The 27220-nt window shown below is 40.4% G+C and overlaps 1 protein-coding gene across 3 annotated transcripts in view; it reads right to left on the bottom strand.

Annotated features, from left to right (window-relative positions):
- Positions 1-8540: 8540 nt before the first annotated feature.
- Neto (Neuropilin and tolloid-like) overlaps positions 8541-27220 on the bottom strand; it is a 94948-nt gene continuing 76268 nt past the window's right edge. For 2 of the 3 annotated variants that reach the window (XM_064681000.1, XM_064681001.1), the window contains exons 10-12: positions 15441-15523; positions 14407-14694; positions 8542-12843 (exon numbers count right to left, since the gene is read on the bottom strand). In XM_064681000.1, coding sequence (XP_064537070.1) covers positions 12114-12843; positions 14407-14694; positions 15441-15523 — 1101 coding nt within the window. In that variant the 3' untranslated portion in view covers positions 8542-12113. Of the gene's footprint in view, positions 12844-14406; positions 14695-15440; positions 15524-27220 lie in introns of all 3 variants that reach the window. The other variant, XR_010436063.1, reaches the window with a different exon arrangement.

The following is a 27220-nucleotide window of genomic DNA, read 5'->3' as shown; positions in this document are numbered from 1 at the left end:
CATTCAACTTCATGACAGGAAGTCATATAGTTGGGTGTCTCTTTCTCTCTCTCTCTCTCTATACTTGTCTCTCTTTCTCTCTGTGTGCGTGTGGTCTGGTTTATAGAACTAGAGCAAGTGCAGCAATTGTGTCACATATAATTTTAAGAGTGTCATGACAAATTTTAAATATTTTTACTTAAATTTGTTATTGTGTATGTAAGACTTTTGAAAGGTTTTTGACTGTCCCCACCCTTTTAAATATGTTAAAATGTATATATATAAGTATACTAGCGGGTATACCCCGGCCCTGCTCGTGGTACGTATAAAATAAAAAAACAAGGAGCCGAACCTCGTAAAATTCGGATGAGATTTGACAGTTTTATGGTGGTGGGAAATTTCGACCTATGTCTATATGGGATATTTGAGAGTACCATTTTTACATGAATTTTAACCAAGAACAATGTTGCCAGATTTAGATGCCACATTGATTTAGAGGCCAAGCCATGAACAAAGTCCCAATCCTTATGAAAATCGGTTGAGTATTGACCGAGTTATGGGATTGGGAAATTTTGACCTTTGTCTATATAAGATATTTGAGGGCACCATGTTCACATGAATTTTGACCAAGAATAATGTTGGCAGATTTAGATGCCAAATTGATCTAGAGGTCAACCCATGAACAAAACGCCTAACCTTATGAAAATCGGTTGAGTTTTGACCGAGCTATGGGGTTGGGAAATTTCGACCTATTTTCATATAGGATATTGGAGGGTAGCATATTTACATGAATTTTGACTACACAAAATTTTGTCAGATTTAGATGCCAAATTGATCAAGAGGTCAAACCATGAACAAAAAGCCAAACCTTTTGAAAATCGGTTGAGTTGTGACCGAGTTATGGGGTTGGGAAATTTTGACCTATGTCTATATAGGATATTTGAGGGTACCATTTCAACATGAATTTTGACTATAATTATTTTGTCAGATTTATATGCCACATTGATCTAGAGGTTAAACCATAAACAAAGGCCTAACCTTATGAAAATCGGTTGAGTTTTGACCGAGTTATGGGGTTGAGAAATTTCGACCTATGTCTATATTGGATATTTGAGGGTACCATCACATGAATTTTGACTAAAAATAATGTTTTTAGATTTAGATGCCAAATTGATTGAGAGGCCCAACCAAGAACAAAGACCCCAACCTCGTGGAAATCAGATGAGATTTGACGGAATTATGGGGGTGGGAAATTTCGACCTTTGTCTACATAGGATAATAGGGGGTAAAACCCGGCCTTACCCGTGGCACGGTTAAAGTTAATTCTATAAAAGATCTTTAAAATGAGTTTTGAACCGATCGGACAGTAAACAAAAAACTTTCATTCAACCGTTTTTCGCCAATTTACCACTGTTGCGGGCGAAATTTCCCAAATCGCTGAAACACGTATTCATTAAATTCTTAAATTAAGCTTTGAAAATAAGTTTGAAGCTTGGATTCTGCGAAAGTTAAGAAAAACACCTCTCCAATGATTTTTTCATAAAGATTCTTGGAAATAAATTTGAGCGCGAAACGTCATCCAGCAAATATTTGACCCCCATTTCAACCAAGGAGAAATGCTATTTTCAAAAAGTGTGAAACATCCCTCAAATGAATTTGAACAAAGATCTTTGAACATGAGCATGAGGCAGTTCGGATGCACCTTTATCACATAAGGTATATACAGTTAAAATTTCAGCTAGCTAGCTCTTACGGTTTGGGCTGTGCGTTGATCACCAATCAGTCATTCCGTCATTCAGTCAGTCAGTCAGTCAGTCAGTCAGTACATACAGTTTTATATATAGAGATGCTGGTTCAGGATATCAATTTAAGCCTGTCTGAACCCAGATTTCCGTAACTTTTAAAGGTGGACAGACTGAAATTGTGATGCATTTATGTGCGACTGTTTAAAGACCGATTTCCATCGGTTCACATGTCGACCCTCTCTCACTTTCTATAAAGCTTGAGCAAAGGGGTCGGGCGGTTGAGCTTGCAATTTGAATGCTTACAATCTCAATCTTTAAGATAGGGCACTACTTTTTCGATTATGCTCCACTTTTGTTGAGTAAATGACCCATAAATGACAGCGCCCATATGAAAGGACACGCACACAAAATTATTTTGCTAGAGCTGAGTGAACGCCGGCCCGTTCAGGCAATTGTCGGACACACCGAACCACCGAACCACCGAACCACCGGCCCAAGCATATGGCAAGCGCTTATCCATTTATGAGTGCACATTAGCCATTATATGATGCCGTTATGATTTACGCCCCACAGAAAGCAGTAAGCAGTAAGCAGCAAGCAGTAAGGAGCCGAGTAACCCACCCAAACCACTGAGCCGGTCCGTAAGCGTCGTCCGGTAAGTGCCACCGTTGTGCAGCTAAGTGGAAACTATAGATAATATATTTATAGTTGCAGTGTGAGGTGCATTGTCTCTTTGTCGACTATTTTGTATATTAAAATGTTGGCGCATTGAAATTTATTTGCCGATTTCTTGATTTATGACTTCGCATTTCTTTTATTTCACCGGACTCAACCGCCCAACCGCCCAACCGCCCAACCGCCCAACTGCCCAACTGCCCAGCTGGTCAACTGGTCAACTGGTCAACTGTTCGGCCGTCCGCTGGTCAACAAATGATGCGTCAGCGCTCGTTCATGCCTCGCCATGTGCCACACATTAAATGATACACTTACTTTTATGCTTGGCCCGCCACAGCCCATACCCCACACCCCTAGAAGGGTAATCGCTTAATTGAATGCGACTCTTTGTGCGGTTTCTCGTAGTTGCCGCCTGGGCTACCTGGTGGTCCGTCCGACCGTCTGTCAGTTGGCCAGTACGTGTTGTGGCCAGCAATGAGCAGATTTACGTTTCTACACTAGATCTTTGCGACAATTAGGCCAAAGTGTTAAAATTGCACGCAGATAATGGAACGAGTTTCTGAATTAATCAACTGTTAATTAAATCAACCATAAAAATACGATTTCATTAACCCAATATGCATCGCATATGTTCAATATTAAACGGGCTAAGTGAAATCAGATAGTTGCATTTTGCGGCCTAAAAAATCAAACGGTTTTATATATTTTGCAATCTTAAACCTTGAATATATATGTATATATATATATATTAGAAAGCTTTCGTGAAGGGTTTCATAAACCTTAATTTCTTAGCGTCAATGCGTTTTTAGATTTCTAGGATTATTCGTTGGAGACTTATTTCCCGCTATTCGGAGAATTCATTACCCTATAAGAAAAGAGGTGCACAAAGGACTAAAGTTCATTTGTAAAGTTCTTTCCTAAAGAAAATAGCACAATTTCATGCAATTTTGCATAAAGTTGGAAAGATAGTTGGAAAACTCTTGCATCTATTTGTTTTCCATTTGTTATGCTCCAGATTTTGAAAACTCCTGCAATTTTAAAACTCTTCATGAATAATAAATACTTGATTTACCCTTACCGTTACCGGTAGAAAGTGTGCAGCAAGCTTGAAAAGACCCCAAATCAAACTGCTGCTCGATCAATTTTGAATCTTTTAATTAATAAAAAGAATAATAAATTAATAAATAAGTACTTTGTTCCAACGACTATGGCAAATCTAGCCCGCGGTCGGGAACATTCTGTAACTCGATTGAAACGTGATTCACAAATTGCAAGAAATGCACATCGCTGGGCGAAAATGGAGTAGTTGACAGAAAAGTGATATCCACATTATAAATGTGGATGACAAAAGTTAAGCCTGGTAAATATCGCTGTTCATTTATTTGTGTAAGACAACTGATGGAAGATGAATGAAATAATCTGTTCCACCTGTTCGAGCTGTAACTAGACAGAGAGCAGGGCATCTGGCTGTCGGAAGCTGCCGACTATACCCTATTTCGTTGTGTTTTGCATACAGCTCTTAAAATGGGAATAATATTCATTAATCTGTGTGCATGAGCTTGTTCGTCGGACATAAAGTCGTTGGCTAACCAATCCCATTGCAGGATATTTGCTCCTGTTGCCGCTTGCCATCTCACTCTGTGGCCTCACTTTGGTGCACAGCAACAAACTGGCGGACACTTATTAGCCTCGAGTACATCAATCATCGGCTTGTTTTAATTTTAAAAAATCGCACGCTGTTCAGCGTATCGTCCTGATCGTCCTGTCGTATAATGCAACCGTCGCGTCGAGCCTGGCCTCTGCCAGGGGGTTGTTGTGCGCAAGTTTTAGCACTTAATTAAATGCCGCAGGCCACCGCCCCCCGTTGGGCGCCGTCGTCGTGAATGGAATCCCGCCCACTGTGCAGCATGTGCGGTATCTCTTTCTGGCACAAGCGCCTATGTATGTGTGCATGTGTGTGTATATCCTTGGGAAATTTCCGAGGCGCAAGGAAATTATTGTATCACGCTTAAAGAGCGCCATTTTCTTTTCGCCTGTCTGCTCTATTTTCACTTGAATTCACTTGCCGTTGGGTTGCTCGTGGCTTGGGGTTCGTGGTTGGAAGTCGCTCAAAATTCAACTTAAGCTTCTTCCTTGTGGTCTAGAGCTTGGTTGCCAAGGGAAACGGAAAACAGAGGCTGGGTGGGCGGGGCGTTACTGGCATATCTGTCGGCCCAAACATGCTTATGTTGCGGACAAGATTGATCTGTTTAATAAGCAACCTTAAATTTTTATTATTAAAAGTGTAAGCCTTTTTTAATCTGCTTTTATATCCGCCATGAAAATGTTTTGCGGCGCCCAACTTATGAATACAAATTCCCTGAGCCCTGCGGGCAAACAAATAAAAATTATGAACCAAACTCGGCTGAAAGCCTTAATAACAGCCCAGCGAAGACTTTTTATGAAGACGTGTAAAATACTTGCAAGAGCATTGCTAATGAAATATAATTAAACTCAGTTGGATTATTCTTGGGACGGAGAGAGTCCATGAGCTATGATTAAGAAACTAATGTATTGCGATTTACATATTTCCCGAAATGTGAAATATAATAATCTAACATGTCGAACATGTTTGATATTTCCTTTTGCACATTCTGTAAGAAAATTAACTATCTGGTAAATCATTTAAAAACTTTTCATTCAGCTTAAGCTGTAGAAGGCAACGTAAAAGAACATTAAGAACCCATCTTCGTTTAAAATGCATAGAATAGGGGAAGCTTGCCGAAATAGGAGAGAATAGTAACGCGGTAGTAAATCTCTCATCAGTCTGTAGTTGTTGTCAAAATAAAGTTTTGCAATATATTTTCAATTTTTACGTACGGTAGAGTTACGAACTTTGTTATGAATGTTTTTGAAGTACATTCGCAAGGCTTGAAGGAGTTTTCTCCTAAGCTTACACGAGGTACATACATATCATGACATTTATAAAAATTGCTTTGCAGCGCACTCTAATGTTAAGTCGAAGTTTAAAATACAGCACAGCTATTTGGATACAAAGTTATTTTAATTTAAATGCGGAAGAAGGGATTTAATAGCCTTGCAGACCCAAACTTTTCATAATGCTCATAGTGCTTTGCCGATATCTAAGAAGCACAGGGAAAATAGTTAATGCCGAGTATGGTTAAGATAACTTGAAAAACAAAAAAGTTTTCCATGCAACAGCTTAATTTTCGACAGATCGTTCATTTAAAAGCTATATGATATAGTGGTCCGATGTTGATAGGATTTTGCATTTATATGCGAAGCATAGAAAAACTAATAAATGGTGAGCTTGGTCAAAATATCTTGATAAACAAAAAAGTTGTTCATAAAAGAACCTACTTTTCGACCGATCGTTCCTGTGACATATGTACGGAGTGCTACAGAAACTGAGAGACTAGTTCGCATAGAAACAGACAGACGGACATGGCTATATCGACCTGGCTGTTGATATATATGTATATACTTTATGGGGTCGGAGATGACTCATTCTATGCGTTACACATTTCACGACAAAATTATAATTTCCTTTGCAAGGGTATAAAAAGCTGAAGACTGTGTTGATCGTGGCCTTATTATTATATTACCTTTGTAATAACGAGATTTTGAAAAATACAGAGGTAAATAAACCTGCACAAGGCAGTTTTCATAAAAAATCAATATTCAAACGAAAAACGAATTAATTTGAATATTCGCGCCAATTCGATCTGCGCATGCGTTGTAAAAATCTCGGCGCTGCCAACATAGCTCAGCAACTTGTTGCCAATCTAAATTTAGCATAAAATCCCTTATTGCCTCTTAGTTAACGGTAAGTTAACGCGCGGATTAATTTTAGTTCAAATTATTGATAATTTATCAGATATCATGCTTCGTTTTTAGAGTCTGGGTACAGAGTATTTCCCAGTCGGGCACTTTCGACCTAAGCATGCTTATTTTTATGGGAAAATCAGACCCATATGAGAAACAAATATACATATATACATTTGAATATATTTTCTTCGTCTGTCCGTAGACAAATGAAATTTAGGATGTGTGGGCTTTTAAAGCTGCAGGTGCTTGCCGCAAAACTGGAAAATTCGAAAGCCCTAAATTAAAGCTGTTCCTAAAATGTTTACCCTTGGACCTCAATCAGTCAATTGTGGAACTAGTTGCAGTTTCTGCTTAGTAGTATAACAGTTTGACAGGCAATTCCTTTCGTAAAGTGTGTTTAGCTCAAATCTTGAACGATTTTCGTGAAATAGAACAACTCGCATTGTTGAGTGTTAACACTTAGCCAAGACACACTTTGCCTCTCGTAAACTTACTCCTCTTATAACGGAACGAAAAAATGCTTCTTGCAACAAGAAATCAAGATAAGGAGACCTATAAACCATCGAACTTTATTCAGATAATTAAGCCATTTGTTGCAATTACTGCAAAGTAGAATAGTAGCATGACAGGTACTTTGTTTCGTTAATGGTACATAAGTTAAATTTTGAATGAATTTCCTAAAATAGAACAACTTGCTTCGTGAAGTGTTAACACTTAGCCAAGACACACTTTGCCTCTCTTAACTTACTTCTCTCTTAACGAAATTAATGAAATCCTTCTTTAACGAGCCCTTTATCAAAGTTCTTGCAAGAATTACTTCCCAATAGGTGTGGGACTTTTTTTTAGTCAATTTCGGAGCTTAATGCAGATTTTGCAAAGTAGTTTAATAGTATGGCAGGCACATTGCTTTTGTAAAGTGTTCATCAGTCAAATCTTGATCGAGTTTCGTGGTATATAATAACTTGCATCGTAGAGTGGTAACACTTAGCCAAGACAAACTTCGCCCCTCTTAACGTTACTTCTCTTTTAACGATTGTAAAGAAATTTTTCTTGTAACGAGAGAGCTCTTTTAACGAGACTTTTAATCAGTAAGTGTAGAATGTATTGCCGGTATTGCAAAGCAGTATAATAGTATTACAGGCAATTCATTTTGTTACGAGTGCGTAAGTCAAATATTTGGCGAATTTCGGGAAATATAGCACACTTTGTCTCTTTGTCTAATTAAATGCTCTTTGTAACGAGAAAGTTTTTTTAACAACCTTTTATCATAGTTCTCCCTAGAATCATTACCCACCAACCGTGGACCTTATTTAGTCCATGAAAGAATTTGTTACAGCTACTGCAATGAGTATAACAGTATGCCAGTCGATTCGCTTCGTCAAGTGTGCATATGTTAAATCTACAATTAATTTCCTTAAATATAACACATTTCTTTGTAAAGTGCTAATAATTAGCCAATACACACTCCGCCTCTCTTAATGGAACTTCTCTTTTAACGAAACAATAACATTTTCCTTACGAAAAAACTCTTTTAACGAAGCCAAAATCTAACCGGTTAGAACATAGTTCGGACACAAACCAAATATTTGGTGTAAGCTTTGGCTGAGCTTATTTCAAATCTGATTTTAAACAGATTTTCAAGTGTAACGGTATAAATAAACCACTCAGCAAATGTATGGGAAGGGGAAGGACATCTACAAATGAAAACTCCTCCAGAGTTTTCATACAGTTTTCATATCTTATTTTCGATGCGCCTTTGGAAACCTTATTAACTAGTAGATCGATTTAAGATGGAGACCTTTTTCATACAGAGATTTATTTATTCAACCAATTCTGCCTATAAATCGAAAGGAAATGGTATTTCCCTAAGATCTTGCATCTTGTAGATATCTGGATATAAGAAAAAATTGCTATTGGAGCTAGTTGTTATAGTGCTCTCATATGACGAAGATTTGCTAGTATACCATTTTAAAATAAGATTTATATTGCCAGAGTAATGTAGCCTGCTCCGAGGTGGGAAGCTAATGATATTTTGCTTGGAGCGCAGCTTATTAGAAAGTGGAAGTGGAAACAATTTAATTAATTCATAAATTATTTAATTAAATTTTTAATTAGCTTATCATTTTTAGGGGAATAGTTTTATCTGATTTGCAGACTAGCCTTAACAATTGTGGCTTATAGCTGGGCTACATTGGACTATAGAGAGAGAAATAAAAACACAATATTGCGCACTTTGCACATTAAAATTTATTTTGTCGCATTAGACAATTTTTTTGTAGTTTTTATTTGTATTTTACACATATTTTCACACACACAATTATAATTTTCACTTAAACTAAATTATTTTTTATTGTTTTTTTTTTATTTCTTTTTTAATCCATTCATTAATTCATTTTAATGCTCCGTTTTGAAATTTTACCGGGCCATTTATAGTTTACATACAATGCTTGCAGTCGTTAGTTGTATGCGTGTTTATGCTATTCAAAAAAAAAAAATTAGTTATCTATATATATTTATCCAGATAGGCATATAACATCTAATAAAAAGTGTAGTAGTTTTTTTTTCTTTCTTCTGTTTCGGTTTTTGGTTTTTTTTTTTATACTTGAAGTATGCGTTGCTCGTTTACAAAAAAAATTTGCTTTACAAAAAAACTATAGTATTATCCAAAGGCTTATTTATCTAGTAGACAATTACGAGTAAAATACTTGTAATTTTAATTATTGTAGTAAAATCGCTAAATCTCTGACAAGTGAACAGCAGCTCGCTTGCTTGGTTAGTTTTGCTTATATTTACACAATTTCACTAGAATCGAATGATTTAAAAAACTAAAGAAAAGTACATATATATATTTATATATATATATATGTATATGTCAACTCAATAGCCAAAGCTAGGCTTTAATTTCAGCTTAAGTTAAACTTTATTGAAATTACATTAGCTAAGAGTGTTTGGGCCAAGACTTGATGACAACAAAATGTACAAAAAAAACTCACTTCTGATGCTGCATAACATTTACCAAAGCATATTTAGTATTATCCAAAGCCCGCGGCATGTCTGTAGAACTTTCCACAACAGGCGTAAAAAAATTATAAATAAAATCAAATGTATTACACCTCGCTGCACAGTTGTTCAACACTCTCAGAATAAAAAAAAAAACAGCTACTGCACAAAAACATATGCTCATATTGATGAGGAATACCACATATCGATAGGCATGCCGCATGCCTTTATAAGTATATAGAAAAACCTGGACGAGCAACAAGGTGTAAAAAGCGTAATCAATTTGATGTTATTATTGCCCCTATATGGTTGGTGCAGCAAATGTTTTTAACATTTGCTCTCTCTTTGATTTCACATGAATTCGGTCAGCCAACAAAAAATCAACTGAAAATAGCGTATAAAAAATAATTGTTATAATGAACCAGCATGTTTTTTTCGCTCCCTCGCTCTCAATTTCTGCCAAAAAGTAAAACCCATACAGGTTGAAACAGGTTACGTGTTATTTAAGCAAGTGAAAAGTGAAATGAGGAAAACTTTCAACCATTTTTCCATATTTTTAATGAGTTTTGCGGTCAGAGAATGAAAATTCAATTTGATGCTGGCATTTATAATGTGTCCAACTGTCTCCGCGGTTGAGCTAGGTCGCCTTTTAAGCATATACAAATTGTCTCCTGGCTGTGACTTTGCCCTCGAGTGAGTCCAGACCGTTTGTAATCAGCCTCTAATCCTGCTAATGATTTGTGCTTCAAAGTGCAAGGCTACATGACAAGCGCATCAAGTTAAGAGTAATGAGTGGTTTTTGCCATTGAACCCCTCTGCCCTCTGCCCTACGCCCAGCCCACAAGGCAATCGGTTCCTAATCTGTTATCCCTTGTCTCCTATACCTCCTAAACTCTCGTGCTCATCATTGGCCGTGTCGCTGTTCCTCTTTCAATTCAATCAATCAAATTGCTTGGCATTTTTGGCTTTGTACCGGGCCAACGGCCACGCCCTCTACACCTCAGCCCCTCTGCCTGCGTCAGTCTGTTCCACCATCCAAATCTTTCACTTTTCCAAAACAGAAAATTCCTATTTGGGAGAGCTTGAATTATGAATTATTTATGTAGAAGAAACATTGATACAAATATTTTTAAAATGCTGATAAATTCAGCATTTTTTCATTTTCTTTTCCAAAAAAATTCTTTCTTAATCTTAACATTCTTACATATAGTACTGTTTTATGAAATTGTACAAAACAATTTCTGTTTGTTTTATCCGTCATGTATTCTTTCAGTTCGAAGAAGTAACTCGTTTAGATATTGATGCACATTTCTCTAGATGAGAGTTTAAATAGAATTCTGAAATATTATTAAATGTTCAAAAGATAAAAAAAGATACGAGAAATGCTCGACGAAAGTGAATGCTGGAACACGTCAGACGGGAATTTGTTTGCTTCAATTGGCGCACTGTGAAAAACGTTGACCGCCAACGCAATATGGTGACCGTGCTAATTGTGAGTTGACAGTTTTCCCCAGCCAGATGGGGAGTGAAAAGCGTAAAAAAGCTGAAATAAGCTACACTTGAACGCTTGAATGAGCTTGGTTGGGGCGATGTCAAAGATGATTGTGCATCAAATTCATGAATTCAGAACGCAGTCAGATAATCAAATTGACGTTGAAATATGTGAGTCTGTCCAATTAGCAGTTGTCCTCTCGTCCTGGTGGGTGCGGGGTTGGGGGGTGCTAGTGGTGGTTGGCTATATTAAAAACAATTTAATTAAATGATTAAAACATCTCTCTGGCAACAACTCTGACAAGGATGAGCTAAGAGGGGAAATGCACAGAAAATCACTTAAAAACTGTTTTCACTCAAATTGCGACAGTCAGTGGGCAAGGGGAAGGCCTGGAGATAGGTAGAGGGCTGGCGTGCTGCACGTGCACGTGATGGATGGACTGTGTCTGCTGACCCACTCCCTGGACCTGGTCCTGTTACCCGGGAATTGCGTTGCGACGGCAACGTCGCCATCGCCGTGTCACGTTCGTCATGCATGTAAATGAAGAAGAAGTTTCTGAAAGCCGCAAGTTAAGCAACAGGAGCCGGTCTGGAGCAGGGCTAGGAGACAGGAGACAGAAGGAGGAGGTTGGCTATGTCGAGGCAGCTGAATGCAGCTGGCAATGTCCACTTGGTGGTCAACGTTTGTGTGTTCATTCGAGTTGTCGCTGTGGCTGTTGCTGTTCTCGTTGTTGTCGTCGTCTTCGTTGTCGTTGTCGTTGTCGTTGTCCTGGCACATGTTGTTCATACGCCACGTTGTCAAGTGTCTGCTTAGTGTCTGCACGCATGCGAGTTAAACATGGCTCTGGACAGCAGCGACTATTTATATACATATACATGTCTTCTAAGTGCTGTCTGTCTGTGTGTGTGTGCGTGTGTCTGTCCTCTCATTGTTTTCGGCGAGAAACTTGCTGGCGATTTGGCTGGCAAACAGCAAAGAGGCCGAACGCCCAGCTGCCGGCGTAATTTGAGACAATGTTGAGAGCCGAAAGTGGGTGAAATACAAGCCGAAAGAATTAAAATTACCTGGCTTTAAAGCCAAAAATGCATCTGAATGCGACACTCGCTTCCGGCCGGAAACGTGGCGTTTGCTATTCGTTTGCCTGATTGCGCCACGCCGTGTCCATGTCCGCGTCCATGTTCGTGTCCGTGTCCGTGTCCGTATCCGTGTGCATGTCCGTGTCGTGTCAACGGCGCCGCTGTGGCTGTGGTTAATATGCCAGCCATTGTTCCGTTGTTTTTATCCTCGCTGTTGTTGTTGTTGCTGTTCTTGTTGCTGCTGGTCACAATTGTTGTTGCTGCTGCTGCTGCTGCTTCTGCTTCTGCTGTTGCTGATTGGCGGGCAATCCTTAAATGTCAATGGGACGTCATGATAATCACGTCTGGCGCTGAATTCCGTATGTCGATGAACACTTTGGACTCTTCGTTCTTCTGCTGTTTGCCGGCAGCGCCTCCTCCGCCCGCTTTACTGCTGGGCAGCACCGTTTGGCCGTGCAACTGGCCGTGGCCCTTCTGCAGCTGCATTTGCCGCGTTGCAACGTTCGGTGGTTGGTGCTGTTGAATTATATGCTGCTGTTGGTGCTGCTGCTGCTGATGTTGGTGCGCAGGATGTGCATGATGTGAGCGTTGCTGTTGCAACTGCTGCTGCTGCAGCTGCTGCTGCAACTGCTGCTGCTGCTGGTGGTGCTGCTGGTGCTGATGATGATGGTGGCAGATCTCGTGCGGCTTGACTACGGAGGCCACTATCACGCCATAATGCGACCGCTGGCCCATGCTGCCCACGCCGCTGTGCCGCTCCTCCAGCTCGAGCGACTCCTGCTGCGACGGTGCATGCTGCATGTGCATTTGGCTGCGACGCGCCAGTGTGCCCAGCATCTGTGCCGGTGGCGGTGGTGTATTCGCTGGCAGCGACGGCGATACGGCTACCGGGGCCGTGCCCTGGTCATAGCCGAATGTGGAAAAGAACCGCGGCGGTGGCGGCGGCATAGCAGCGCCCGCTGCGCTGCCACCGCCCAGCGATGATGAGCTGGACTTTTGTCTCATTAGCGTCGCAACGGCGCTGGGGCTGTTCGCAAACAGCGATTCCCTGTGGGGCGAAGGTAAGCAAAGAGAAGTGAAACATTTCAATATTTGTCTTTCATGTTCCTAAAATAAACCCCACACCCCCTGCAGCATACGCCGCGCCAGAGCTCAATCAGTGCGTCTGTGGCGGGCACGGGTGCGGGCACGCGCACAAGTTGGGGCTGGGGCTGGGGCTAGGGCTCGGGCTCCGCTCCCATCATCAACCATATGGTCGAAAGTGTGCGCGTGCCTCAAGCTTGAGGCAATGCAAAAACTGTGAACTGTGATTGTCACCAATATTTTCCCTGTTACTGTTGCTGTAATTGAGACGGTTGGTGTGGCTGTTGCTGTTACTGTTGCTGTTACCTTAACTGTTACTGTTGCTCTAACTGTTTATGTTTTGTTACAGCTAGTGTTACTGTTAGTGTTACTGTTACTGCTCATGCTATTGTTACTCTGTGGAGCCAAAGGTCTGTCATGGTGCGAGTGTTTCTACCTGTTACTATTGTAAACACCTCTGTTACTCTACCTATGTCTGCTAATATTCCAGTTACTTTTACTGTTTTAAAATATCTTTATCCCAGGCATAGTGCGTTGGGACATTTCTGCAAATACTTTTTGTTGGTAACTGATATATAAAGCTGTGACTGTTACTGTGTTGCTGCTGTTATTAAAGTCTGTTTTCTTCAATTATATTGTAGCTGTTTTACGGGAACTGTTAATTTAACTGCTACTGTTACTTTTTTTATAGAGCTATACGTTGTTTTAGGAGTGTATGTGAGCCTGTCACTGTTACAATTAATTCATATTAGTGACTGTAACAGTGCTAACCACTGCGAATCATACGTATAAAGCTGTTAAGCTCTACAGTTACTTTAACTGTTACTATTAGAGGTTCTGCGATTCATTTAATTTAACTTCTAACAGTTAACGGGAGCTTAAACCTCGATATTTGTGTTCAGAACTGATATTTGCATTTTTCACTTAATTTTTTAAAAGAAGACCTGGCATATGGCTAAGTTTATGTTAGCATCTATTTTGACAGTATAAAGGAAATCTTCTTCACTAATGCTGCTATATCTGACAATTGCGATTTTTATGTTGTATTTCGTAGCACTGACTCCGCTTCGGGTATGGCTCATCTCTGTCGCGCGTGCTTGCGTCATGTTTGTGATTTCTGTGCCAACTCGTCGCGCCCTAGTCCCTACCTTTCCCATATGGGAGCTCTGACTCAGCTGTGTACAGATGGCCCTGGCCCAATGAAGACGCATGCAAATACAAATATTTGCATCGATTTGTGTTGTACAAGCATCAGGCGCTGTGTTTTCGGGTCTTGTACACGTTGTCTTGCCCATGCCCCAGCTCATAGCCATTTCTATAAACGTACTGTCGCTTCATTCCATCATCAGCCGCCTCATGAAAACATTTTCATTGTTTTTGCTGTTTGCTCGTCGTTGACTTTGCAATTTGTATGATAGCATGGGCGTGTCTAGTGTAATGCACATATGCTGATGATGATGACCACGCCACGCCATATAATGCCCGCCCTGTCCAGCCCATATATCCCCCAAATCCCCAATACATTTACCTCGTTTGACAGCCCATATCACAGGCATTTACCGGTGCGGTCGCAATCGCTGCCTTTGTCATCAACATGTCATGCGTTCCCGTTGTCGTCGATGAGGACTCGCCATCGTCGCCATCGATGCCACCGCAGAGGCTCGTTTGGGTCATATCTGGATGGCGACGCAATATGCTATGCTCCTTCTCCTTAAAGTCAGCCTTGCTCGACTGTGTAGATATGGGCACCGCTTCGCGATAGTAACGATTCGAAACATCATCGAGAATTTGTAATGACGTCTGCGAATGCTTTTGTCTGCAATGCATAAAATCAATCAATCAATCAAACAACATAAATAAATTGCAAATGAAACGATCTACATTAGTCAAATCAAGAAATTAGCTAGAGATAAGTCAGCTGAGACTGTAACTAATATTTTTAAATGTTACTCTAGGAAAGCCAACTGTTAATTCTTTTAAAACATCTACAATAAGTTCAACTGATAGCATTGGAAATTTGACAGGTTTTAGAGTCTTGTAAATAAGTATTTCATATGAATTGTTTTCCTATTCCTTTTTTAAAATTCAATTGTTCTATTTTATTGTTGCGAAATTTGAGAATTTATGCAACTAAAGAATTCCTCTGTATTTCCCTTAAAATTCTTCTAAATTCATACTTTTAATTAAAACAAGTAAGGAAATATTTATTTTTACTGTGGCACACATCATTTGGAGGTCATCCCATGTCACCTGCAAACTGAAGTCTTTGTATAAATATTTAAAATGCTGTCTTCATTTGAAGTTGAAATTATTAACTGCCTTTGTTTATTCTGTAACTTTTCAAGCTCGCAGCTTTTTGTCTTCTTGAATTGTTGTTTTATGCCGCAGTCGCAGTCGGTGGCTGCACACAAAATACTTTCGCAATGGGATTTTTAATTAGCAATGCAAAGCAGCTTCTGTAACCTTTTTCTGCCTTGACTAGTGCAGATAATGTGCTCCATTTATTTTTTACGGTGGGGTGCGAAGCAGCGTGCCGCAGTTGGTTATTCGGTAAATACTCACCTTGATATGTTCTCGCGCGAGCGCGCCTTGGAATTGCGACCCACCTCGTCCAGTTTGCTCTCCTTGGACTCGCGTATGTGCTCCTGCAATGACCAAGAAATGGCAGCGAAATGGCCACAGAAACCAATAAAATGCATGAGAAAGAGAGAGAAAGAATTATAGACAGAGAGAGAGAGAGAGGGAGAGAGACGGCAGCGATAACGAGATATGTATATACCCGATATATAGGTATAATAAGCGTAATAATAAATATTTTCAATTAATTTTGCGGGCCTGATGGCTTATGAAATGCTCTGGCTTGGAAACGTGGCGCAGGGTAGCAGCGGGTAAGGGGAAGCCATAAACAAAGCCTGCATTTCAAACTGTTTAAAGCAAAAGAGCTTGGTGGATGCAGCTTGGATGCTGGCTGCTGAATGCTGGCTGCAACTGGATGCTGCTGCTGCAGCTGCTCGATGTGTTGTCGCATTTTGTGTGCACCGCGGCGTATGCGTAATATTAATTTTCAGCGCTTTTACGCTGGCATCGGCTGTCAACTGGATTACGGGGCAGCAATTAAGTGCCCGCCACCTGATTCCTGGTGCCTGATGCCCGACATCCCCCCCCCCCCCCCCCCCAAGTGCCATCCCTCGCCCGCCAGTCAAGTCAACTGGCCGTCGCCGCAGTCGAAGTCATTAATACGCCGATTGTGCGCGAGGAATCGAGCAGCACTTGAGCGTGCATAAAAGGAAGCGTAAATACGCAAATACTACATAATAATGAAGGCGCTGGGGCAGGACAGAACCGAGCAGGATAGGGCGAAACAGAGCTGTACGGAATGTAGCTGGCCGGGTTGAAGGGGATCAGGGCAGGTCGGCCAACTCGAGCAGGGTAGCGCGCGGCTGGCGATGCTGGCAGTTGGCCAAGCTGAAGGAGTCCTTGCACTCCTTGCCAAGATTGCCGCATTGTGGTCGCCATACGACATCATTCCAAACTGCATTCATAATAAAATACGCAAGTCAAACATTTGATCCACGCTTTTCCCCCATTTTCTTTCTGTTTATTATACAATATTCCATTTCCATTTCCATTTTGTGTCCATCATTTTAAGCTGCTTGCAGTTTGAATAACTGCGACTAAAACTTCAATTATAACAAAAAAAAAAAACCCAAAGAAAGTAAAAGATAAAAAACCAACTATAATTTCAATTGATAGAAAGTGAGGTTTCAATATGCAAGTCCCGCAATTTTATATATATGTATATAACCTCTATGGACTTTTATAGTTTGTCTTTTTTGAGTAATTGGTTTGGGTTTTTTTATTACTTTTGCGTTTTCCCAACGTATTTTTTCTTACGGTCACAACTGTGACTAAGGTGTGGTGCGTTTTGTACCCTTGCAGAGGGTATTTTAACATAATCGTCTAATATTTTGTGTGATTTTCGAGATATCTAGAAAAACTAGACAATAATTAATCTTATTTTAAGATCTTACAATTGCCATATGTTTTGTCGCTTAGGATATTCAATTTGTAAAGCGGTTAGTCTGCAAGGGTATTAAAATTCGGCAGGCCGAAACAGGTCAGTTTTTGAGTTCTATGTCAATTTTTTGGCAGCGCCTCCCACCGAAGGGCGAGCCTATCACGAAAACATTTCCAAGAAATAAAAAGCTGTAATCACCAAATTTAGCAAGGTTATGATGTCCTAAAACCGATCTAATAAGCCATACTAGAAGCCCTTTTAACCCATTTCCATTTGTTTTTAAAATGTGAACAGAGTATTCTGCAGTTGTTCCCAACCGGTTGCAAAGTTTTTAATTATTATTGGCTGTAACTAGAAGTATTTATTAAATAGCTTTAGGGCTTATTGCTTTAAATGATAGATTTAAAAGCCAAAGCAGGATTTCTTTTGCTTAAGAAATATGCGTATAGAAATTACAAGTAAACAGATTTTTGTAAGTGTGCGTGTGTTCTCGGTATTGTTGTTGTTGTTGTTTATATTTTAAATAAATGTTAACCATTCACTTTGTGGCTCAAATTTTAGCTTAAAGTGCAATTGGTTAATAGGAATATGTATGACACAAAAGAAATGCTATTCTTAATTAAAATCTTGATTGTGTGTGTTTCTGCTTTTGTTTGAAACACTTTACTCACTGACTCAAGCGTCTTTTCACAGTCGTTAAATATGTCTTCATAAATATTGCATTGAGTAAATGCGCAATTATTACTATTCAATCAATTAATTTGATAACTAACACGGTATTCCATATATAGCCGACTAATTTTACTAATTTTACTTTATAGACTATCTAAAGTAAATGCAGCTAATTGTTGTCTATGCTCATGTATAGAGCATTTTAATTTTTTTAATTTTAGAAGGGGATCCCATAAGGATTGTAGTATATTATTGATCAGTATCAACAGCCGATCTATTTTTTGAGCTTTCTTGAGTTTCAAAATTCTCCACGCAAGTCGTAAGACTTCTGCCTACAAGGGTATTTAGTTATCGGTGTGCCGAAGATGATTTTAGTAGGTTTTTTAAAATAGATTTTTCGCACGCAAAACAGATTCACAAGTTTACAAATTTTAATAAATACTTAGGTTAAATATTATATCTCTCCCTTCAAATTTCATAATAGTTTCTTAAAGTTGAACAGATCTATTTTTAATTCATAAATTTTAAAAATTAACAAATAAACATAAACTGATTCGACATTGTTCAAATAAAAAGACAATTGAATTATCTTTCAAGAGTTCCAGTTGAATCGCAAGCGCAAAAAGAAAATATTCCCAATTTTCGTCCGAATGGAAAAAAATACAAATGCCAAATACATATATTTTAAGCGAAAAATATATTCAAGCCAAAATGAATTGATAGCGTTGTGACAACAAGGATTCTTTTGAAAAGAATTGTATATGACAATTTGTTGCACCTTTTAATACCTATGCTAAAGCAAGCCAATTGAAAGTTGAGTCGGATGCGGGATAAAGTGCGGGGCTCTTTTCACAAGGAATAAGCGTCAAATTTATCAACAAGGGCAATGGCAGTGCGAATGGGAAAATGAGATCGACTGATGGCAACCTGTTCCACGACCACGTTTACAACTACAAAGGCCACCAGCGAAGAGAGGGCTGTGTGTTTGTTCTTCTATAAAAGGGACGGGGTCAGGGGCCAATGTGGTCAAGTGATTGTGTGTGTATGTGTGGAATTGATTGTGCAATAGCTTGGACATTTAATGATGCACCAGCCACGCCCACATCTCGTCAGTGCCTAAACGATCCCAAGGTTTGATGACGCGACGCTCTAGATGATTTTATTAAAGAATTTCAAGCCCTTTTTGGCTTTTAGCTTCGACTGATGCATCTGGGCCGATGGCGGTGGCGGTGGCGGTGGTGGCGGCGGTGTTAGCTGTGGCAGTATGGCATCCGTTTCGGTGGATGTTGACGACGAGCACGCCGTGCCCGTGGGTGTGCTGCACTGCAGCGAACTAGTGTAGGAATTGCTAGAGCTGGGCAGCTCCAGCCGACCATCGGTTAGGGTCATGCAGTGGCCAGCGGCCAGCACGAATTCATCATCCCCCGGCACGGTGGCACTGTCGCTGTCACAACTGAAGCCAATACCATCATCGTATTCATCGTCCTCATTCTCCTCCTCCTCCGCCTCCTCCTCCTCCTCCAGCTGATGCTGCTGCTGTTGTTCCGGCTGCAGCTCCTCGTCCAGTTGCTCTAGCTGCTGCTCAAAGTGACAGCCATCGTCGTAAGCCAGCGTCTGCTCCGGACCATTGTTGCTGTCACATTCGTAATCGTAATCGCAATCGGAATCGCAATCATAGTCGCCTTCCAGCGGCGCCACCTGCTGCGGCGCCTCAAAGTTGCATTTTTGACTACTGCGGCTGCAGTCGCTTCTGTTGCTGTTGCTATTGCTGCTGCTGTTCAAGTCGCTCCGCTCCAGGTCATTGTAATCTTCATTCGAATGCTGCTGCTGCTGCTGCTGCTGGAGCTGGAGCTGGAGCTGGTCGAGCTGCTTGCGCTGCTCGTTCTCGAGATTGTATGCAAAGTCGCACATGAAATCGTTGTGTAATCCCACGAAAATGGCGCTTTTTGGAGCGCCCAAGACAAAGGAGTCGATGTGATAGACGCTATCGCGCAGGGCTGGAACATCCTGTGGATAAAACATATAGAAAAACAGAAGAACAGAGAGAGAAAGAAAGAGAGAGAGAGAGAGGGAGAAAGAGAGAGAGAGAGAGAGACAGACAGTGTGTAGAGAAGATGGTGTGAAAGAGTTCAATACCGAAGATGGGAAAGACAGAGAGAGAGAGAAAGAGAGAGAGTGTGCGTGTGTAATAGAAAGAGTGAGAGAGATATATACACGAACAGACACAAGAGTAAAGAGAGAGAGAGAGAGAGACAAACGCGAGCGAAAGAGATCGAGAGTTGTGCCAATCTATGGCTAAATGTGCGTGCGTTTGTTTGTGTACATGTGCGACAGAGACAGACCAAGACGATGACAATGAAGAGAATGAAGGAAAGAGACAGACATAGTAGCAGGCGATAGGATACAGGAAATTGTGGCAAGGCTAAAAGTGCATCAAATAGTGGCGCATGCATAACGACTCTACCAGCAGCCACTACACACAACAAGCACATTAAAGACAGTTATCATAACGATGTTGCCACAAAATGCGGCAAGCCACATCAGTGAAGTGAGCAAACCCGACAACAACTCGCACGAGCCGCAAATACCCAAACCAACTCTTATGTCAAATGCTTTGAGAACCACCTAAAAACTTGCACAACAAAAAATAAAGAAAAACCGAATATATAAAAATGCGACAAACAGAAAGCGGGGCACCATAACATAATCAAAAACGAGGAAAAAATTATAATGATAAGTTTTGGGACGCAACGAAGCTTGAATATATCCTTGCGAAATGGCTTAAACATATATTGAGACCAACTGCACTAGCCCATAAAAAAACGATATATGTATATGTACCATTGGTCGACTCAGAGATATCCTGTGACTCGGGAGGCAGGTATTCAAAATGGCAAGTGTTCTGTATTTGGGTAAGCCAAATTCGGCATCTTTGTTTCTAGACATTTTTTGTTACAACATCGATATTAATCGTATGTATTCCAGCTTTTAAGTCTGATGATGATACTGTGTTTCCTTTAGCCTGCAATACAAAACCTTTATAACCCATTCCCGCCCTTTACAATGGCTACAGGGCATGCAAATATAATATCGAATATATAACTTCAATATTAGTTACCCTTTGCTAGCTCAAGGTAATGTCCCTCAACTGCTAAGCTGAGCATAAAGTGGACTATCATATCAACGGAAGCTATCAGGAATCCATACTAACACACATATTCACCAATGTACACAAACGTGTATATATGTGCATAGCATTTCTGGTTGTTTTTTGTACCCATCTATTGATTGGCTTCGGCTTTGGCTGCAACCTGCATGGCCATTGCCTAGGCCAGAAGGCGTTTAGCAGACATTGAAGGCCTGCTAACTTAATCTTCTTAGCGTGGAGCTGAGAGAAGACCTAGCGGCTTATCCGAATTTCAATTAAAACGCACAAATTTCAAAAAAAATAAAACATAAGTAAACAATAATCCATCTAGAAGCTGACGCCAGGCGTATCAAAGCAAACGTGGAAGCGCAGGCTAACTAAGAAGCAGCTTGATTTAAAGTACACAACAGAAAATCAAGATAAAAGTTCAATAAATATTATCTTTATTTCCAAATAAATGTCAGTAATCAAATACGCTTTCATTTAAATTCGTGCAATAATTTACTCACAATAGTTTCAAATACTTATTTGATATATTATATTAAGGCATGTGGAACAGATGTATTTATTCGCACTGTTGCAAGCTCTATTTGCTTACTTCCATTTGTTAAATATTTGTGAGATTCATGTAATTAATGGGCAACTTTGGAATTGGAATTGAGCTGCAGATGGAGTCTGCAATGCTTGCAAGCAGACCAAGGCACACACACGCACACACACGCACACACACGCACACACATAAGCACACAAACACTTGGAACTCTTTTTGTACATAAAAAGACAGACATGATACATTGAGCCCTGGGCTCATACGATGATGGACGTCGTCGTCCTTGGGTACTCCTCGTTGAGCATTTTGTTTGCTTTATTTTTATATTTGACTTGGCTTGAAATGCTCTTGAAATTTTCGTATATACCATCTGTTCAATGTACGTTGAATTTAAACGTACGCCTACCAGTTATTCGGAGTTTTCATTGTTTGACCTTTTCGCTTGACACTTTCTTAAAGAAATCCCCATTACTTAAGCCCTAGAGAGCCAATTAGGGCAATATTCGTTGCGGCTGAGTTTTCAGTTTTGTGTATATATTTTTTTGTTTACATTAAGTATTGTAAATTCTGTAATTTTTCCCAATCAATAAGTGTCATTCAACTGTTGCGAGGACTGGTAAGATTCTTAAAACAAAATAAAACTTCTTCTTTCGACATACTCGTGATGGATACTTGAAGGGGAATTTAATGCCCTTTAACCATTTTATAGATAAGTGTTATTTTAAATTGAGATATATGCAATATAAGGGCTCGCATTATGGCAAATTGGGAACCCGGCACAATTTTATTCTTCATTGATTTGTTTTCTCGGAATAAGTATTCGCCTTCTGGCAATTTTGTTTAGCCATTTACATGCAATCAAATAATAAGCTTAGCTTCATAGGAGAGCCCGTGTCGAAGAATTTAAATATAATACAAATAATCAGCATTTAAGTAAATATTATCTGATTATAATATTATCGCATTTCTACACTTGGTGCACGAATACAGTCAGATTTCCGGGCACTTATTATGAACTGTGAGCATACGGACTACGAATGTCGGTTGTTTCCTCACAAAAACCTTCGCGCTTAGTTCAGGTTTTTCACGTTTTTTAAAAAGGACAACATTCAACAATCAAAAATACTTAGTATATATCTATATATAGATAGGTGCGTTTTCTCCTGCGAACAATTCAAATAAAATGTAAATTATAATCACTCATTCTATCTACAGGGTAGTTCCTCGACGCTGGCTCTGCATAAACTTGCTCTGCTTTTTATGATATTTGTTTGGGCCTCTTCCTCCTGCTACGGTTGATCATAGCTGCAGTTGGCAGACGGCTACGTCTCCCTCTGCGAGCATATAAGATATAGCATATACATATATGTATATTCGAATCACAGATTTCGTTTGGGTTCTAGTTGAGGCTGTTGTTGTTTTAGTCTGGCGACTCGTTCTCAGTCTTATTAGTGTATGCATATGTTGTTGAAATTTGGAAAATTTAATTGAGATGCAATTAATTCGATTTCGATTTGTCTGCGCGCTCAGTTTGCCGAGTTGAATTCCAATTATTGGCGTTGCCTGCCGCAGCGTTAATTGAGCTCCTATGCAAATGTTTGGCTGCCTTATTCACACACACACATACACTCACACGCTTAGCCAGTTCTAATTTATTTCTAATTCAATTTGATATTGGCCACAAAACTGCTGCATAAAAAAAATCATGAATATTGTGGGAAAATCTCTCGTGAGTTTCGAATTATTATTATTCAATATTTGAATTAGATAAAATAAAAATTAATTTTGTCGTTACACCGCAATGGCAATACGGAATTCTCGGCTACATTTTTATTCATTTTCCATTTTCCGTTTACGCATGAACTGTTGTTGTTGCTGTTTATAGTTTGTAGTTTATCTACAATATAAGCATGGCAAATATTTCAGAATTTTCCAGTGCATTTATGGTTTCCATTTCGATTTCTATTTCTATTTCATATTTATCAGTTATTTTGTTTATGTATTCATGTAAAATGTATTTTTATGGGCATGTAAAAGTTTTGGATCAACGCTTCACTGACTTTGCTTTGCATTTAAAAGTTTGGCATTTGTTTAATTGGAATTTCCCACAGGTGGAAGAGGCTTTGTCGAAGAGAGAGGGAGAGAGAGAGAGAGAGAGTTTGGCTCAAAGGTTACCGAGTTCTTTGTGTTGTGGCAAAAGGCTTCAGGCATTTGAAAATTAACTTGCTCATCGCAAGCCAATTGTAAGAGAAAAAGCTTGTTACCTGCATGCAGCCATGTGGCATGTGGCGTGTGGCACGAGCATTCGCACAACTTAAAGGGTCAATCGCTGGCCAATTGAGCTCTATTCACATAAACCTCAATGCTGAACTTACTTTCGCATTCAATATTTGAGCGATTTGATTTGATTTAATTTGATTTTATTATGCTCACGTGTAATAAACCACACTCAGTTTAGTTTTTTGTGCAACTCGTTGCGAAATATTTTGTATGCCACATTGCACATTGCACATTCATGATTTAAAGTGTTTGTACCAGCTTCTAGTCTGGATGGGAAATGCACAGTGCGAGCAGAGCATCAAAGCTATGACAATAACGATATGTGCGAGCATTGAGTACTTGTAAATATGTGCGCAACTCTCTTGAGTGTCTACACACTGTCCATTTTTCGTATTTGCAAACAACATCGCTTTATCAACGGAATGGATAAAAAAATATCCATAAGTGGGAAGTGGTTCAAATCGAGGGTACTCTACAATGAATACATATGAGTGTGAGTGTATGTACATATACTATATGGAAATTAAGTAAAAAGAAAGTGCGTCGAAGATGCAATACTCTATAAACATATATAGCTTTTCGGGGCACATGTGGTCTTAGCCACGGGATTCTCTCTCTATATATTTTATATAAATATTGAACTTATTGAGTTTAACATTTCAACGAAATAGGGTACACAAGAAAAGCTGGATACCTCTATACAATTTGCTAAATAGAACATGATACATATGCTCAACAATCATTTAACGTTGAATTCTCCGACTGACTGACTGGCTGACTGGCTGAGTGAGTGTTGTCTGATTGACAGACTGATGGCCGGGATCATAAGATGACAATAGCAGTCACGGGGCCACGCCCACTGGGACGCAGTGAAAAGGATGGAAACACCCAAGTGTTAAGTTAAAGTGCAGCATTTCAATTCGCATTAAGCCAAAGCTTTTCACTTTTCGCTTTTCACTTTGCCCATCTTACGAAACGTCGCCGAGTGGCATCCTCCACTGGGAGCTAAAGAGAGAGCTACAGCTGCTGCTAACCAACCACCACCCCCCCAGCTGCCCGCCGCCGCAACCCCTCGCACCACACTCTTTGTATTATTTTATGGCCGTGGCTGTTTCTTTGCGAATTGCATTTCAGCTTGATTTATTTCATTTCATTTCATTTCGCCCCACTGCAACGAGCGGCGGGCGGCCAGGCCGGGAAAATTGATGTGAGCGAAGAAATACGGTTAGCTACATAAGTTGGTTATTACTGGCTGCTTAAGCCAATCCTCATGCCCATGCCCATACCCATGCCCATGCCCATGTCCATGCCCATGACCATGCCCATGAACAGGCCTCCCATCTCCCCGTTGCCACCACATCCGCAACCACACCCACATCAGCGCCCACGCCTCATCACTTTGGCCCAATGGAATCTGTGTGCGAATTCAGTTTCAAATAAAATATTGCACTCCCAAATGCAGGGCAGGGCCCGGGCTAAGGCAGCGTGTGTGTTAGATAAACTTATAGAAGAAGAAAAAGCTTCTTAATACCCGATACGTACCCGGTACGAAACGCACAGACATACCCGTGCCCAAGGTTCAGCTCTCAACACGGATGAGCGGCGTCTGCTCGGAAATGGCAGTTTTTCCATTACGCTGCTGCCTGCCTGTCTGCTCCTCAAGTGTACCCCCGCACCGCCCCCGCCCACGTCACCGCCACAAGCCCCACACACACTGTCACAACGCTCCACACTAGCCGCACTCGCTCTCGCGTATTACTTAATTTATATGAAATATGAAATGCTCGTTTGATACATGAAACAATAACAGACCAACAGACAACGAGAGTAACTAAGAGGGGGTGGGAGTGCGAGGGGGGGGGGGTGCGCATCTGTAGTGCACGGGGATTTGAATCAACCATCAAATTAAGGCTAAAATGCATTTGTCAGATGGTGTCCTGACAGCGAAATTGCTAAAATAATAAAACTATCAGACAAACTTGTGTACTCACTTATGTACACATATAGACAGGACTGTGTGTGTGTGTGTGTCTGTGTGTGCGCGCACACATGTGCGTCGTTATTCTCGTAAGCTGTTTATCTTTAAGACGGCCGCCAAGACACGGAGTAGAACAACTGGCAGCACCGCAAAGTGTCCCCTTGCCACGCCCTAAACCTCTATTGCCTCGTCTTTGTTGGCCATTGCGCATCGGAAGCAGCAACAACTCGGTTGCAAGCAGGCAACACTAAAATATCACTCAAGGCAATATTGTGTTTGTTTGTGTCTGTGTGTGCCCTGTTGGCAGAGCAAATATGCATTGCGGCTGTTACCAAATTGGATGCAGTTATGGAAAGTGCAATATGCACCAAGGCGACGCTATCAAAGAGCGCTGCATTTGATGCTAAATTTAAGCTCAAGCTTGTCACAAAGCGTTCCGCCCACTTCATTGCGGGTTCAAAGTGCGAATTCGATTTGAACCGTAGTGCAAAAAGAGCAATAAGAATTTCATTTCATTTGTAACACGCAGCTCTATATATATATAACTATGAGACTTTTTAGTCTGATAAAGGTGTTTTGGGTTATGAGCCGATTCGCAAGTACTTTAAGGCTATTGAAGGCCGCCCACAACTAGTCTTATAGACGACCTTTCAACCTTATTAAAAGCTGCAACTGGCTTTGAGCCGGAATTCTAAGTTATTTTTTAGTGTGCGCCCAACCTGATACCAAACCAGTTTTGGATGACAGCCGAACCGAACTATTATCCTCTGGAATCATCTATTTGATTTATCTTAAACATTGTCTTTAATTATTTAAATGCACCGTCACGTGGCGTATACGCTATTTTTATAGTGCAGTCTGAAGTAAAAATCTGTGACCACATATCGACACTCGTGTTACGATGAATATTGCGAATACGAGTAAAAGTGTTATGCAGGTTGGATAGGATGAGGCACGCAAAGCTCTTTGCCTTTATATATTGCGTGTCCTGTGAATTCTTCTACAAGCAATATCTAGCAAATATGTTAAATCAATTATGTATTTTAGATTAAGACCCTTTCTTCAGATTGGAGCAGAATCATCGCTAGTATCGATAGTGTTGCGTTACTTTTGACAAGCACATTGACAGTCAATATTAAGCCTTTATTTATACTCTCCTTGTAGCCCCCCACTTGGCTTACAAGTATATGGAAACACCAAAGAGAGAGAGAGAGAAAAAAATGAATTTATAAACGAGCGTTTGCGGATTGCCAAGTTGGGCGCTAAGGTCATAGACAAATACAGTCTGGTTAACTTTTGAGCCAGGGTTGCGTTTGACAGTTGGCAGTTGGTTGGCTTGGATCGGCTCTTGCTGCCAACAAAATGGCGCGGTGTGTGTGCGCACGAGTGTGTGCAGATACTTTTATCAGCAAGTACATGCTAAAAACTAAGTGGTAAAAGAATTTTTGGGCAAGAAATTGCACAAAGTCTAAGGACATAAAAAAGCAGCAGCAGCAGCAGCACCAACGGATAAAAGAATGGGCGGCATGCCGCAAGGCAAGCGCGGGGCAATGGGGAATGCGCTGCATGCAACAAACGACCCCAACTTGGATACTGTGAAACTGTGGAATATGGAAATATATATAAAATATGTATATATACCATTTGTATACGAGTTTGTGCAAATATGTATCCCTTTAACCATCTCTCTCTCTCG

This window comes from Drosophila montana, unplaced genomic scaffold (genome assembly GCF_035044405.1).
Source record: "Drosophila montana isolate Dmon_TW-CO22-7 unplaced genomic scaffold, ASM3504440v1 contig_2178_1, whole genome shotgun sequence".
NCBI lineage: Eukaryota > Metazoa > Arthropoda > Insecta > Diptera > Drosophilidae > Drosophila > Drosophila montana.
Note: the sequence above shows the minus strand (reverse complement) of the source record. Positions and strands in the feature narration are given on the sequence as shown.